Genomic DNA, 17,031 nt, shown 5'->3' with positions numbered 1-17,031 from the left:
AGGGAATCAATAAAACAGCAGTTGTAGTATTGTGAGATGAATTTTAAAAAAATACTTACATATAAATAGAAAACTATTTATATCTTATGCTATTATTTTACCTTCAGAGCGTTTTGTATATAAGTATTATCAGAAATATTTTTCCTTAGGGCTACTAATACATTATATGTTAATAAAAAATCTTTTAAAAAAAGAAATATTTTTGCCTGTTGGTAAATAGCTTATAGAGAATAATGACAGTCCGTGATTACCTCACTCCACAAATCATGTGAAATTACCTTTTAAGTCTCCTTAATTCCTTAAAATCTAGTACCTGAGCATTGTTATTCTGTTGAGAGTCTGGCTGAGTAGATGAGTGTAAAGGCTTAGTCTTCCTCAGATATTCCACAGTCCATGCACTCTTAAATATAGTAAATATTTTCTGTAAACTTAAAACTGTCCACTGTTAGTGGATAGAAACTGGTCCATGTGACTCCCACCCTCACTACCATCCAGCTCAGTTTGGAGCCTGACATGGGGCTCAGTCTCCTGACCCTGAGATCATGACCTGAGCTGAGATCAAGAGTCAGACAGCTTAACCAACTGAGCCACCCAGGCTCAACCAATTTCTATCTTTACGTGTTGTTTCATGTTCATCCCTGCCTGCATATGTGAGCTTTGTTGTTTTTGCTCAGATAAACGAAAACCAGAACACTTTTCACACCTGCTAAAGATTGCTTTAAAAAAAAAAAAGCAACTGTTTAATTAATAATGCCCATTGGATGTCTTTTCAGTTAAACCTGGGAACAGTTGGATTTTATCGGACCCAGTATAGCTCAGCCATGCTGGAAAGTTTATTACCAGGCATTCGTGACCTTTCTCTGCCCCCTGTGGATCGACTTGGATTACAGAATGACCTCTTCTCCTTGGTGAGCCTCCCTCAAGTAGTATGATGGATTTTGTTGATTAAAGGATTTTGTTTTTCCTGGAGTGTCTGACTGAAACATAATTAGAAGAATATGGTTCTTCCTGAAGGTTGAACACCTTTTGGGACTAGAACCAATGACTAATTATTAATTAACAAGACAAGATTAAACACATCTAATTTACCAGAAACAAATCCCATCTCACTACTCCTAAGGCAGGTTTTGCAACTAAAACTATCCTTTGTAAAGCAGAAATTCTTTTTGGTAGAAATAGGTATGAGCCTTGAAGAAATTTCCCTACTGATGTGTTGGTTTTTTTTAAATAATTAATTCAGAGTGATTTATGCGTTCTAAAATGGTGATGTACTTCGCTGGAAACATCTAGTATTTTTTAACATTCCATTGCTACTCAAATATAATAATAACCCATTAGCTTTAGAATTATGTTATATTTGGCTTTGTTCCAGAAAGGATTTAAATCAGCAATTAGTAGCATTATCTTTATGACTCCAACATAGGTTAGAAAATTGCCAGATGTCTGTGATAAAATTGTGAGATTCCTCCTAGTGTTCCTTTAAATTGGACTTGAAATTTTCCCTCCGCTCTGCAGTAACTGGTTTTGGATTCCTCCTTTGTATAAACACAGATTAGCATTGATGCACAAAACCTCACATCTGCTGATCTCATTGCTGAGAGAGACCTGTCCCAGGAGAGTGGTGTGTTTGTGCAGTTGGCTGCTGTAACAGAAGTTCTTTTTCCTAGCTCTGTTAGTTAATTCTGAAAGGACTCTGAATTTGTAGCGCCTTCCAGTTTGCCTTTTTAGAAATGAGTGAAGGACAGGCTGACGTTGACACAGTGTGCAGGTCCAGTTTTGAAAGAGCCTCTGTCAAAAGCCAAAGCCCTGACTATTTTTGCATCTTTTCTGAAAGTCTGAGAATTTTTAAAATAAAAAGAAAACCAAGGCCCAGACACTGGATAGAAATAGAAGTTAATTGTTTTCTTTCTTGCTTTCTTTTTTTTTCTTTCTTGCTTTCTTTCGCTTCGAAGTGTAGTTGATACACAATGTTACATGAGTTTCAGGTGCGCAGAGTACTGATTCCACAAGTCTGTGCCTCGTGCTGCGCTCACTGCGCGCATAGCCACCATCTGTCACCAGACCAAGTGTGCTTCCTTACTTGGCTCTTTTATAAATAGCAAAAAAAAAGTAAATAAGGAATGTTGTCATGATAGCATTTTTATTTAAATAATCCCCTGAATTTATATAGCCTCATTTCCTTTAAACCAGAGACATGACTGACTAGCAGTAGATAACGCTGAAAATGCATGCTTGTGTTTTTTTGTTTTAGTTTTTGTTTGAAGACTAGATTAATTTATGTTTTTTCCTATCCCAGGCTCGAGCTGGAATCATTAGCACTGTAGAGGTTCTAAAAGTCATGGAGGCTTTTGTGAATGAGCCCAATTATACTGTGTGGAGCGACCTGAGCTGTAACCTGGGGATTCTCTCAACTCTCTTGTCCCACACAGACTTCTATGAGGAAATCCAGGAGTTTGTGAAAGATGTCTTTTCACCTATAGGGGAGAGACTGGGCTGGGACCCCAAACCTGGCGAAGGTAATGGGTATGCTGAATGGGGACGTAATGGAGGAGAAATAGATCCTTTTTTACTCAGCCGTTGTTAACAGTATCAGTAATGTTTTTGTATCTGTTGGATGTTACTATGTATTCAGCTCACCATAAATTAACTCTTAGGTCTTTTAAGTTTATTGGTGAAATTACATGGGTCGCAAGGTAAAAACAGTGGTGGTTGTGTGTATTCACGGTTAAATATGATTTGTAAAGAAAACAAATAGTGGACATAGAAATCTTTTACAGCATTCCAAAGGCTGATCTATAATCAAGGAAAGCTAAAGGGAATTTTGGATTATTTTATTTATTATTACCCTAAATTCCAGGCACCTTATATGTACAACTTGTAAAGACACTGAGAGACAGTACCTGAACTAAGGAAGTTATTTACTTTCTCCATGTGTTCTCTCCTCTGATTATTTCTGTAATCATATATTTACTCTTTTGCTGTCCTGTACATGTTGGGAATGGTGGGTGACCTGAAGGCTTTATATATAATTATTTTCTACCATCTGCAAATAACGGTGCTCGCTTCGGCAGCACATATACCATCTGCAAATAACGAAAGATGGTATTTCCCTCCCAAGCAGTCTTGTCCCGGAGGGGGTCTTTTGCAGTAAGAGCAACAGTAACAATTACCTAGAGCTCTGTGTTTTCCCTTCATTGATTCAGCAAATATTTATGCACCTAGTAAATAACCAGGTTCTATTCTGGGAGCTGGTGGTACAGCAGTGAAGAAAGCATTGCCCTGTGGCTTACTTCTAGTGGGAGGCACAGCAGATCATTAAATACATGATATTTTAGGTGGTAGCGGCATCATGAAGAAAAATACCGATAGGTGAGGTAGACAAAGAGGAAGAGGCCAGTAGCTCATAGAGTGGTCAGAGCAGCCATCCCTCGTGATGAGGTGATGTGTGTGCATAAGCAGAGACCTCTGAGAGAGAGCTGGGAGGCCATTCAGAGGGAAAGGGTCCAGCAGGAACAGCCAGTGCAGAAGGCCTGCAGCAGAAGCATGCTGGGGTCGTTGTGATATCAGTCAGGACAGAGTAGTGAGGGAGACAGGGAGTGGAAGCGGTTCAGCTCCTGTAGGACCTGTGGGAGCTCGTACAGTATTTTGGATTTTCACAGTTAGTGGTATGAGAAGCGAACTTGAGAGCTGAAGCAGAACATGACTGGATATACTCTGCTTTGTGGAAATCAGACTGGAGTTGGGAGCCCAGAGAAAGGAGCGGGGAGATAGGTTACAAAGTGCAGTTGAGGCACTGGTTGCAGCTTGCACTTGTAGGTGGTAAATTCTGTGGTGGTTCTGAAGGCAGAACTGAATCTGTTTGGTGGTGGACTGGCTGCGGTGCAGTGAGAGGAGCCCCCACATTCTGGCCTCAAGACTGAAGGAGCGAAGTTGCCATCTGCAGGAATGGGGAAGACTGCTGCAGCAGCAGGCTGGGGGCGGGGGCTCTCAGGAGTTGGGTTTTAGATATGAGAAATGTGAGGTCCTTTTAAACATCCTAGAGAGTATCATACCTAGTGGTCTAGGCCAGATAAATCCACTTAGTTCGTAGATGGTATATATAGCCACGAAACTAGAGATCATGCAGGGCCTGAATGTAGGTGGAGAGAGTAGTCTGAGGACTAGGTCTTAGGCTAGGCTGGGATTTGGAGATTGGGTGGAAGAGGAGGCATCAGCTGGGGAGACTCACTGACCAGTGAGGTGAGAGAGTCAGGAGCAAGGAGATGTCCCAGACAGCTTAAGAAGCAGTGCAGATGGAGGGGCGCCTGGGTGGCTCAGTTGGTTACGTGACTGCCTTCAGCTCAGGTCATGATCCTGGATCCCAGGATTGAGTCCCACATCAGGCTCCCTTGCTCAGTGGGGAATCTGCTTCCCTCTGACCTTATCCTGTCTTGTGCGTACTCTCTCTGTCTCTCTCTCAAATAAATAAAATCTTAAAAAAAAAAAAAAAAAGGCAGTACAGTTGGAGAGTTACCCACCTTGACAAATGCTGCTCTGAGTCAGGCAAGGTAAAGAATTGGTGATTGCCTTGGCAAATTTTGTGGAGTGGTGGTGACCAGTTTTGGATTCTCCAGACTGGGAGTAGGGGGAGAGGAGACAACACACTTAGACAGCTTTTTAAAGGAGTTTTTGCTGAAAGGGGGTAGTCTGGAGAGAGCTAGGTGAGTGGAGATACTTTTTTTTTTAACAAAGCGGGAGATTTTATAACATGTTTTTGTGCTGATGACAGTGATGGAATAGTAACAAAAAATTCGTGGTGTGAAGAGAGGGGAGTAATTGCCGGAGCGATGGCCAAGTGTTGGAGAGAGGTCAGATCCAGTGGAGGACTGGCTTTAGGCAGGAACAGAGATCCCAGAAACAAGACAGGAGAGGGTATGTGGAGACAGTTACAGGCAAATTAGCAGATGTTGTCTTTCTTTGTCATGGTGATAATGTGTAAAACTTTGGGGGCTCAAACAGAGCTTTATGAAATAAGGAGAATGTCTTTAAATTTCTAGGTTTATAGATGGAAGGGCCAAACAGCAAAATAACAAAACATTGCCTTGCAAGTCAGTACCGGAGCCAGAATTACAAATTGGTTCTTCACTGATGTCCTCTTGTGTTATCTATTGATCTCCTGTGGTTTTCTTAAACTTACTTTTTACTGAGGTACGATTTAGGTATAGCAAGGCGCACAGTGTAAATGTTACAGTTCCGTGACTTTTGACAAATGCATACACCAAAGGAGGTTGCCTCGGGACCTCTTCCCAGTCAGTCCCTGCCACTCAGGTGTCCCCTGCCTGTCCCCTGCAGGCAAACACTGTTCTGCCTTCTTTCATCCTAGGTTAATATTACCTCTTCTAGAACTTTATATAAATGGAATGCTAATATATATTCTGTTCTTCTATCTGGCTTCTCTTGCTCAGTATCATACTTAAGATACATCCAGTGTGTTCATTCCTTTTTATTGCTTAGTGGTATTCACTGTGTGAATATGCCACGACTTACCTGTCCATTTTGGTATTGCAATCCGTCATTGCTGGTGTTAACTTTCTTTTTTTGAGATATAATCAATATATCATAAAATGGACCTTTTAAAAGTATACAACTTAGTCTTTTTTAGTTTGTTCACAAGATTACACAACTATCCCCATATCTAATTCCAGAACAATTTCTTTAGCCTTAGAAGAAACTCCCTACCCATTGGCAGTCACTTCCCATTCCCTGGCAACCTCCATCCCTGGCAACCAGTAATCTGCTTTCTGTCTCTATGGATTTGCCTGCTCTGGGCATTTCATATGTGTGGACTCCTACCCTACGTAGCCTTCTGTGTCTCGCGTTTTTCACTTAGCAGAATGTTTCAAAGGTACGTCCATTTTGCATTGTCTATCAGTACTGCATTCCTTTTACAACTGAGTAATATGCTATTGTATGGGCGTACCACATTCTGTATATTCATCACTTGATGGCTGTTTGGATGGTTCCTACTTGACAGCTGTGAATACTGCTGTGAACATGTGTGTATACAAGCTTTTGTGTGGACGTAATGCTTCCATTTCTCTTGGGTATATGCCTAAAAGTGGAATGGCTGGATTGTATGGTAACTCTCTGTTTAACCTCTTTAGGAATTGCCAGCTTGTTTTTTAAAGTGGCCACACATTTTACACCCCACCAGCAATGTATGAGGGTTCTAATTTCTCCGTGTCCTTAACAGTGCTTGTTATTGTCTGTCTGTCTTCAGTCATCCTAGTGGGTGTAAAGTGGCATCTCACTGTGGTTTCGATTTGTGTTTCCCTAATCACCAATGTGGAGCCTCTCCTTATGTGCTTATTGAGCATTTACACATCTTTGGAGTCAATAGATCCGTCAGAAGTTGATTTTTAAATCTAAGATTTCAGTTTATTATACACAGCATACTAGTTCCGTATGTGACCTTTCTCTGAATCTTGGGTCAAAACCGCATGATCTAAGCCTGTTCCGCCTCTTCCTTTCATACAGTCCTTAGCAGTGTACTTTCCTAGATGGAGTAAACATTTAATAAATTCAGATCGTTGACATTTGTAGACAAAGTCAGCAAATTTATTTGTTTAGCTAATCTGTTTAGCACTTCATTTCACTCTTATGATTTGAATAATGTAAATCAGGTGTTCTCTCAAGTACTAAGGTAATTGATTGTGTTTGTTCAAGATGGTAGACGTAGTATAACACAATTACAGGATAGCCAGGTAGCATATTTGTGAAAACAGGATTTTTAAACAGTTTCGTATCTCTTTTACTTCTTAATCAGGTCATCTAGATGCACTCCTGAGGGGCTTGGTTCTGGGCAAACTAGGAAAAGCAGGACATAAGGCAACGTTAGAAGAAGCCCGTCGTCGGTTTAAAGACCACGTAGAAGGGAAACAGATTCTCTCCGCTGATCTGAGGAGTCCTGTACGTTTTCATGATGAATAACCTTGATCTCTAAGTGACTGCATCATTCTGTGTATACTGTGGAATGTGTTTAGTGGGAACCAAAAATGACCTAAGTACTGACCCACAAATCATGTCTGATTCTGATTTAATAGGTGCATTCAGTGTTCTGTAGCCAGCGTGCCCTTTGTCTAACGTTTCTTAGGCCAGACTCTGGTGCTGAAAGGTGATGATCAGCGCACATTCCCCCAAGAGAACGGGTGTGTGCTGCTGTTATTCACCACGCGCTGTCTGCCTTGCTGCTTTTCAGTGTGGGCTCTAAGCTCTTTGCCACAATTTGTATGTAACATCCACACACAGCTATTTATAAATTGTTTGATTTGCCTTATGTCTTTTCTTAACATTGGACTATTTGGAAGAAGATACATTTAATCAGATGCCTTCTTTTTTGTTCCTGTGTTCTCTGTAGGTCTATCTGACTGTTCTGAAGCATGGTGATGGCACTACCTTAGACATTATGCTAAAGGTGAGTAAATTTGGGAAGGGCTCCCATTTTCTGCCCTTGAACATGGATTGACAGAGACCGTGCGCGTTTTTAGGTGGCTAAAAGTCTGGGCAAAAGACATACGTGCAGATATGCGTATTGCGGACGGGCAGATACTAAGAAACTGCGGAAGGAGCACCTGGGTGGCTTAGTCAACTCTTGATTTCAACTCAGGTCATGATCTCAGGGTCATTAGATGGAGCTCCGTGTCGGGCTGTGCACTTGGCAGGCAGTCTGCTTAGGATTCTCTCTCTCCTTCAGCGCCACCCCCCCACATGCATGTGCACATACGCTCTCTTTCTCTCTCTCAAAAAGAAAAGAAACCTTGGGAGAAATACGTAATGTCTGTTCATGTATACTACCAATACAATGCCAAAAGTCATCTAATTTCGCCTCTCTTTTTTTATTCATAAGTTTATGCACCTTAAATGTAAAAATTGAAATGTTCATTTTGATTAACATGTCAGGTTCTTAAAAATTTTCCCTTCAGTGTAAAGTTTCTAGGGTACTACCCAAGGTTTGTGTCTGTGCTTGGAAAGGGGATAGATGGGGGCACCTGAGTGGCTCAGTCAGCTAAGTGTCTGCCTTCGGCTCAGGTCATAATCCCAGGGTCCTGAGATCAAGCGCTGCATCAAGCTCCCTGCTCAGCGGGGAGTCTGCTTCTCCTTCTCCCTGCTGCTCCCCCTGCTTGTGCTCTCTCTCTCTCCTGTCAAGTAAATAAAAAGTAAATAATAAAATCCTTTAAAGAAAGAAGGCGGATAGATGATCACCTATCTCAAGTGATCTATACTTGATCTATACTCCATAAATGGAGCTATACCAGTGCTCCATTTATGAATGGACAGGAAATTAACTGACCTGCCTGCATTGCCTCTCTAGTTTTCCCAGGGTGGCTGGCCTATAATTAAACTCAAATACTAATACTGTGGAACAAATGCTGCTTAAGCCCCTGTCCATGTAGTTATCAATCTAAGAAATAACTGAACTATTCTGATTGCATCAGTGGTGGAAGGAGCTGAATCTATTACCATCAGATAAAATGGGCAAAGTGTGTGTAAATACCCAAATTACCTGTCAGACCTATAAAGCCCATTCATTTAAAGACCTGCACTTAAGGAGGGAAATAACCAGAACAGGAATGAAATGTGCTTTATTACTTCCATCCTTAATGGATTAAGGACATTTCTGATCTCAAGTGGATCAGAATTTCAAATCTAATTTCTAGTATTTAGTTTTAAACAAATCCTATTTAAATGACTAAAGTATTTTGAAAAATAGAAACTTTAAGAAACTCAAAATGTGCCACTTTACTGATCTTGTGCAAGAGTTTCCTTTCTAATAATAGGAAAAGTATACTTTGGGTTGGTCGTTTCTCATTCTCAATATTCTGTGAACCTGTGCACTATAAATCATGTATTTCTTTGTAGATGAAATTAGATATTTGTGGGTTTTGTCTTTTCCATAAAAGTATGGAACAAAAATAGGGGTTCTGGAATTCCTGTGACAAATAACCTGGGCGTTTTCATGTCCTGGCATACTTTAAAGAACTTATACACTACTATGTATATTTTAGTAAATGTTTGCATCTGTTAATACAAGGGAGCTGACTGTAGTTCTGCTTTACTGTAAGAAGAACTCTAATGAAGACCAAATTAAGTTTCTTCAAGGAACCGGTTGATGGAAGATGAGGAGGATTGTTTTCTGTTGGTAATTTAGGAATAATGAGGCAGGATTAAAAAAAAAACAAAACCAAACTTTTATTTCAAAGTGTGTTTGGAATGTGGTGTTATGGTGCCATCTAGTGGTCAAGTGTAACAAGTTCTCCTTGGGGAAAACAATGCTTCCTGAAAGCCAGTGTTCAGACTTTGAGTATTGGAGCGGAAAAGGACCTTTAGAAATTATCTGTCCATCCCACTCATTTTACAGCTGGGGAAACTGAGATCCAGAAGGGTTAAGGACTTAGTTAAGATCACACAGCTAGTTAGAGGCAAAACAAGACTAGAACCCAGATCTCCTGACTTCCTATTTTACCACACTGCTGCTCAAGAGTCCAAAGGAAAGGAAGGGGATACTGGGACCTGTGATGGGGTCTGCAGACACTGGTCAGTATAGAATCTTCAGTGGGAGAGATGATCAGCAGAATCTATAAATTAAGTTGTCTTGGAGAGGTACCTCATATACCTTTGTAATTCTAATTATTTACATGTATAATGTTTTGCTTCTAATGATTAAAAAAAGACTTGGTATATTCACTGTGGAAAATTTAGAGGCTATAAAAGTATAAAGAAAATAAAATTACCTGTAATTTAAATATTTTTTAAAGGTCACAAAATAGCAGCTGTAAGGGGGTCTTATTTCTGATTGGTAATGTACATATCAATACTTTAATTTTTTGTCTTTTTTTTTTTAAGATTTTATTTATTTACTTGACAGAGATCACAAGTAGGCAGAGAGAGAGGGGAGGAAGCAGGCTCCCCTCCGAGCAGAGAGCCCTATGCGGGGCTTGATGCCAGGACCCCAGGACCATGACCTGAGCCGAAGGCAGAGGCTTTAACCCACTGAGTCATCCAGGCACCCCTTCTTTTTTTTTTTTTTTTCTAAAGATTTTATTCACTTATTTGAGAGAGAAAGAGAGAATGTGAGTGAGGGTGAGGGGCAGAAGGAGAGAGAGAAGCAGACTTCCCGCTGAGCAGGGAGCCTGATGTGGGGCTCGATCTCAGGACCCTGAGATTATGACCTGAGCTGAAGGCAGGCGTTCAACCGACTGAGCCATCCAGGTGCCCCGATAATTTAATTTGTTCTTTATGCCTCTCTGTTTTCCCAATTTTCTGTGTTTGGCATGTGCTGATTTTGCAGTTAAAAAATGTGATGATACAGAATCCCACTGATCAGAGACTCATGAATTAATATTAACATTTATTGGCACGCCTGGGTGGCTCAGTTGATGAAGTGACTGCCTTCGGCTCGGGTCATGATCCTGGAGTCCCAGAATCGAGTCCCGAATCGGGCTCCCTGATCAGCGGGGAGTCTGCTTCTCCCTCTGACCTTCCCCCTCTCATGCTCTCTCTCATTCTCTCTCTCTCAAATAAATAAGTAAATAAAATCTTTTTTTAAATTAACATTTACTTTTTCCTATTAGAGATTAAATTGATGACCTTCAGTGGTATTAGTGATGATTAGTTTATACATCTAACATAGAACATTAGTCAGACATATATCCCTCAGACCTTGATGTTAAACTGCTCAGAACTGATGACAAGCCATTCACATAGTACAGACTTACATAGTGACTTACTGTATTGGCGTATGAAAAATGTAGTGCCTGGGGCGCCTGGGTGGCTCAGTGGGTTAAGCCGCTGCCTTCAGCTCAGGTCATGATCTCAGGTCCTGGGATCGAGTCCCGCATCGGGCTCTCTGCTCAGCAGGGAGCCTGCTTCCCTCTCTCTCTCTCTGCCTGCCTCTCTATCTACCTGTGATCTCTCTCTGTCAAATAAATAAATAAAATCTTAAAAAAAAAAATGTAGTGCCTGAACATCTTAAAGTATTTCCTTTTGTTAATTTAATACTGTGCAATCTCAGCCAGCGAGATATAGAGCAAAAGTTTGGGGGAGAAGCTCACACAAGCATATGCATAACTTCTAGGGGAGAGTTAACTATATCTTTATTTTTTCATTGTAGCTTCACAAACAAGCAGATATGCAGGAAGAGAAAAACCGAATTGAAAGGGTCCTTGGGGCTACTCTTTCACCTGAATTGATTCAAAAAGTCCTCACGTTTGCACTTTCTGTAAGTTACAACAAAAACTGCCTACAGAGGGAATTGTAACCCACTGATCTGTGGCAAGTGTCTTTGATTCAGTATCCTCTTGATCTGCTTTAACCCTAAACTGAGGCTTCCTCTTAGTCTGGGGAAAATGGAATGGGCTTTTGCTACTGACCTGTATATCACCCCATAACGGTGAGAATCAGAATAGTTGGAGGCAGAAATAAACTGGAAAGCATAATTATCCCAGTACCGACCTTCTATCTGTACCTGTCTCAATGCCTCATTCTCAATTTGGCTTATCTTTAGGTTAAACATTCTTCTCTTTGCTAGAAGCTTCTGGTGCCAGTTATTCCTAAAACAAGGAATGAGGGTCTTCAGTGTGATTGCTTGGGTACCTCAAAAGTATCTGCCCTTTCTAGCACCAGAAGATGTTTTGAATACAGTAGATTTTTAGTTCCCTTTCTATTTTTAGGAAGAGGTACGTCCACAGGACACTGTATCAGTAATTGGTGGAGTGGCTGGAGGCAGCAAGCATGGAAGGAAGGCTGCTTGGAAGTTTATAAAAGACAACTGGGAAGAACTTTATAATCGATACCAGGGAGGATTCTTAATATCCAGACTAATAAAGGTATGTGAAGATTTATTTGGAGTAACTTGTTCATCATAGATGTTATTTAAGGACATCCATGATTCACTAGGCCTGTAGATGATGGTCTTTTCGCTCTTTGAGAGTTTCTTAAAAAAAAAAAAAAAGAAAAGAAAAAGAGTTTCTTTAAATAGTTATTAGCTTTATTAAAGGGCTTGTCCTTAACCCATCGTGCATCCTCTAGAATATTCCAAAGTTGGGAGAGAATAGAATGACTCATTTTTAGGATAAATGGAATTTTGTTCCTAACCTCTTTTAGTTGCATTTACTGTTTAACCTGTTGTTTTTTCAGCTGTCAGTTGAGGGATTTGCAGTTGACAAAATGGCTGGAGAGGTTAAGGTAAGCAAAGTGCTGTTTTTTACTTTTCAAGGTAGTAAGTAAAAAACTAATAAGCCACATTGTAATCATACAGTGCAGGTAATGGGGTAATGCTGTATTTATCCTTGTTTGTGCTTGGAAAAAGACCACTTGGGTTGTGTCTTTAATGCTTGAAGAATTTGGGGTTGGAATCATCGTTGAGGGCATTGAAATATGGTTGAATAAACATGGACCTTGGAATCAGTCAGTCTAAGTAGAAAACCATCCCTTGCCCTGTTTAGCTATGTGATTTCAAGCATGTTTTTAACCCCATGATCTTCCCTGTGTTTCCTCATCCATAAAATGGGGTGATAATAAGATTGTTATTTAGAGTAACTAACATCACCAGTAACAACTGGAATGGAGTAGTAGGTCCTTGATTATTTTTTCCTTTCTAATAAACTTTGTAATCTGTCATATGCACAGGGAGAGAAGATGGCTATGTAGGGACTCTCCTCTTAGCCTTTACGAAGGATAATAATCAGTTAAGTGGTAAAGTTCAGCATTTAGGGAACAAATCTACACTGATGAGAAAAATCTTTAAGCCTTCCATTGCCTTTAATTGTGAAGTACTTTTGAAATGTCATTTTCACCTTCCTCTTGTTGAAGGCAGTGGGATTATAAGATGTAAATTTAGAAGTTCTAAGAGCTGTAGTGTTGTTTCATTCATTCTGCGAACCATTTTAGGAATAAGATTTTAAGAGTTCAGAGCTTGAGAAAACAGTAAGATACTTGATCTCTGCCTTCATTTAGTTTACATTGTATATTGTGCAAACAGTTCCCTTATTGTAAAGGATATAAGTACTCTGATGGAAAGGTACATACACTGGGTTTGGAGGGGAAGGGCAGTGAGTGGCTGCGCTGAAGCTGGTAAGATAGGTAGAGGCCAGACCGTGGAGGGCCCTATAGGCTGTATGAAAATTTTCCTAAAAGCGGGAAGCCCTTGAATTGCTTATAAACAGAGTGAGTTGATGTGATTTGTGTGATAAAAATTTCAGCCTGACTGCTGTGCGGAGAAAGTGTGGGTTGGGGAAGAGAGGATGTCAGGATGCTAACTGTCCAAGCAAGAATGATAAAGTAGCTTGGGGGAGATGGAGTAATGAAATTCAGGGGGCTTGCTTTTGTTAATCTTTGGTTCAACAACTATTTACTCAGTGGCTTCTCTGTGTTGTGGACATACCTGGCAGAGGAAGAAGGAAGAGTTGAGGATAATTCCCAGGTTTCTAATACGTAAATGGTAGTGCTGTTTGTGGAGATGGACTGAGGGGAAGTGTTGTATCTTACTCAGGCCCTAAAGAGCCTTGGAGCAGGAGCCATTGTCATGTATGTAAATAAAATAAGGTTATTGATTTCTAAAAGTTCTAGACTTAATCTGATGAATTAGTCATTCTCCCTTATACACCTGTGATGATGAGTTCAAAGTAAAGACCCCCATCCTTTCGCTGGTTGGTATTTAAGAGGTGCTTTGTTTTCATTTTTTAAAGTTTTTATTTATTTCAGAGAGAGAGATAGAGTGAGTGAGAGTGAGAGAGAGGGCAGAGGGAGAGAGAGAATCCCAAGCAGACGCCCCACTGAGCGTGGAGCCTGACACGGGACGTGAACCCAGGACCCTGAGATCATGATGGCCTGAGCTGAAATCAAGAGTCAGACACTTAACCAACTGAGCCACCTAGGCGCCCCAAGTGTTGCTTTGTTTTCTGTGAATCTTGGCATACTTCATTAGAAAATAGTTTATTGCATCTTTAATCAATAAGCTTTGTAATAAATTACAACAAACTCAGAAATAGTCTTGTATGAAAAATGTGAGTCTATCAAAGCTTCATGGTTTTATCATCCTTCGCAGTTTATTCTCTGTTAGAAGCAGCCGGAATGTGTTTTGAGTCCTTAAAGACTCTGCCTGCCAACTATTATGTTAACAGTTTATATGGGGTTTTCTTGAATCTTCTGGAGTAAATAGTTTCTCATAAATGAGAAAACAGAAGAGTTAATTTAACGAAAAGTTCATAGGTTAATACATGATCCAGCCTAGATTTGAGTCCCAAGCCTAATTCTAGCACCTACACTAAAAGAAAGGCCATAGGTTCCATCTCTTCATTTTCGATTCAATTTTAAGTGTGTATTTGGAGAAGAATTCCTGTGTGCAGTCTAAGTAGCTGCTTGTTTTCTTTTAGCCTGGGAGTGGCAGTGGTAAATTTTCATGATAGCTTTTGAATCCTTTACAGAGGAGTGGTATTTTTTCCTGAGCTGTGATACTGTTACCTTCTTACTATTGCTGGTACTGATCCTACACTCTGGGTTGTTTTACGCCAGGCTTTCTTCGAGAGTCACCCAGCTCCGTCAGCTGAGCGTACCATCCAGCAGTGTTGTGAGAATATCCTGCTGAATGCTGCTTGGCTAAAGCGAGATGCTGAGAGCATTCACCAGTACCTCCTTCAGCGAAAGTCCTCGCCCCCTACAGCGTGAGCCCTGCGCGCGCCACCGCTGCTGTGGTCCTGCTGCTTGGCTGTTGGGGGGTGGGGGAGAGGGGGGCTACTGAACAGCTGATTCACTTGCAGAGAATTTGGAGTCTTCTTTCAAACCAGTGGGGGTTGGACAATGAATGTAGTTAACTGGTTCCTGCTCACACTCCAGAATTAAATTCTATTGAAAAAGGAAAATCAGCAATTCAGCAAAAAAATAAAAAAATAAAAATAAAAAATAAAAATGTAAATATGATAGTAATAAAATAGAGCATAACGAAACTGTGAAACTTCCTGAAGCCTTGTCAGTGGTTAAAAGTATTTAACACTCTCCTCTTAATGACAGATGTTCTGTTTTTATAACCTACCAAAAGGAAACGAGAGGCTTCTGGGTGAAGAAGATTTTTTGTGAAGTGGGTTCTGCAAGCAGCCTACAAGCCGAGGGTAGTGTCCATTGCTGGGAATGGTTAAACGTGAAAGGCTGATAGCTGGTATAACATAGAATCTGTGCATAATTCCAAGTGGGTTTTTTTTTTGGTTTTTGGGGTTTGTTAGGCTTTTTGTTTGGTTTGTTTTGGGGTTTTTTTGTTTTTGTTTTTTGGGGTTTTTTTTTGGCATGGGGACTGATCGGGAAGATATATTTCCCTGCATAACTCAATCTAAACCAAGGATCATAATTTTCCTCCATGCCTTCCCTTCTGTGTGACCCCACCCCTGGCCAAAAGGAAAAAAAAAAAAAGTAAAAAAAAAAAAACAAAAACTAACCTGGTCTGGGTTTTTTCTTCCTCTTAGTTCCACCCCCAACCTCCATCCCCGGTGTCCTTCTTAGAGATAAAGAAATAATAAGGAAACATCTTTTATAGCCACATTAAATAAGAGAAACTGATATACATGATTTTTTTTCTTTCTTTTTAAAGACAACTTTTAAGAGCCCTGAGATGCATATAGGTGACACATAGAAAAGAAAGGGTTTTCAGCCAGACCGTCCTGAAGGAGTTATTCTGCTAAAAAAACAAACAAAATGGTCGTAGTTGTCCGACAGGCCAACGGTTAAACCTCTTCATGACAGTATCAACACTGGCTTCTCCCGGTTCACCGTGTTCGTGGAAGAAGTCAGTGGCCGCCGCTGCCGGGGGCCGTGTATTAGTGGTGACTGGGTAGAACAGCAAAGACCGTAAGCCTGTGTGTGCCACTCTTTGCTTTAACAGTGTATTCTACTAATAAGCCTCACCTGCCTGACCCAGTGAGTTTTAACTACATCTCATTGCTTTCCTCTGCCCTTACCTTTTTCCTTTTCTTTTTCCTCTTTCTATTTTTCCTTTTTAAAAATACTTGTTTTGTGTTATTAACAGGAATTTCATATTTGGTGTGGCTTGACTGTATTTCAGAAGGTCATCAGATTGTGAGACTGCTTCCTTGAAACATTTTTGTGCTATTGTTTTAAAAAAATAATAATTAAAAAACAGTTGGCGTTAATAAAAATGTCAATGTGAAATTGATGTCCTGATTTCTTTTATTTTCTTTCATAAGAAACAATAAACTTTCCTGTCATTCACTAGGATTATAAGAAGTTTTACAACCAGAGGATTTTCTGAGCCTAAGAAAATCCAATTTCTGAATTGCTTAATGAGTGATACTTTACTAAAGAGAAAAATCCTAAGATTCCTTCTAAATTCGTTCTGGTGCTCAGAAATCTTGTGGAGATCTTTAGAGTTAGCATTCAGGAGTTAACTGGAGACTTACCAGTTCCAGTTTATCGAGGCTTTCCTGTCTAGGGGCCACACTCATAGCTGCGCTGGAGGCCATCTAGGCATGTGCTTAAGGCACCAGCAGAGCAGGGACACCAGAAAGTCTGAGAAAAGAAATCTGCTTTTAATAGTAACTCAAGGGGCACCTGGCTGGCTCAGTCAGTAGATCGTGTGGCTCTTGATCTCTAGGTTGTGAGTTCAAGCCCCATGTTGGGTTTGGAGCCTACTTAAAACAAAAACAAAAAATTCAAAAGTTTGTAACTGAAAGTTCTAGAAAGAAGGTATTTCAGTTTCAGCATACATGCAAGTTTTGTGTTCAGTAGTTTAGTAGTTGGAATTTTGCTGGGGCAGAAGTGGTGCGGGAGCTCTTCCATGTCCCCTTCAGAGCTGCTCTCCATCCTGTTCTGTCTGTGCCCCAGGAGGACCTGGCCTGTACGGACTGCATTCACAGGCTCCCCTGCCCTCTGACTTTGGGTTGTATTGATCCAATTTGTAATACCTTCAAGATCAAGGATGGTCAGGGTATTTATTCCCCAGGTCTCAGAAGTTGTCCCTCACTCTACCAAAGACCATGACGCCAATTA

General features: G+C 40.5%; 1 protein-coding gene across 1 annotated transcript in view; it reads left to right on the top strand.

Annotated features, from left to right (window-relative positions):
• Positions 1–16,198, top strand: part of NPEPPS (aminopeptidase puromycin sensitive) — an 84,220-nt gene extending 68,022 nt beyond the window's left edge. Inside the window, exons 16-23 of the mRNA XM_045984803.1 lie at positions 774–908; positions 2,297–2,516; positions 6,806–6,948; positions 7,397–7,453; positions 11,150–11,257; positions 11,709–11,864; positions 12,175–12,222; positions 14,551–16,198. Coding sequence (XP_045840759.1) covers positions 774–908; positions 2,297–2,516; positions 6,806–6,948; positions 7,397–7,453; positions 11,150–11,257; positions 11,709–11,864; positions 12,175–12,222; positions 14,551–14,703 — 1,020 coding nt within the window. The 3' untranslated portion in view covers positions 14,704–16,198. The remainder of the gene's footprint in view (positions 1–773; positions 909–2,296; positions 2,517–6,805; positions 6,949–7,396; positions 7,454–11,149; positions 11,258–11,708; positions 11,865–12,174; positions 12,223–14,550) is intronic.
• Positions 16,199–17,031: the final 833 nt, after the last annotated feature.

Source organism: Meles meles, chromosome 18 (genome assembly GCF_922984935.1).
Source record: "Meles meles chromosome 18, mMelMel3.1 paternal haplotype, whole genome shotgun sequence".
Taxonomy (NCBI): Eukaryota; Metazoa; Chordata; class Mammalia; order Carnivora; family Mustelidae; genus Meles; species Meles meles.
This window is presented reverse-complemented; position numbering and strand designations above follow the sequence as displayed.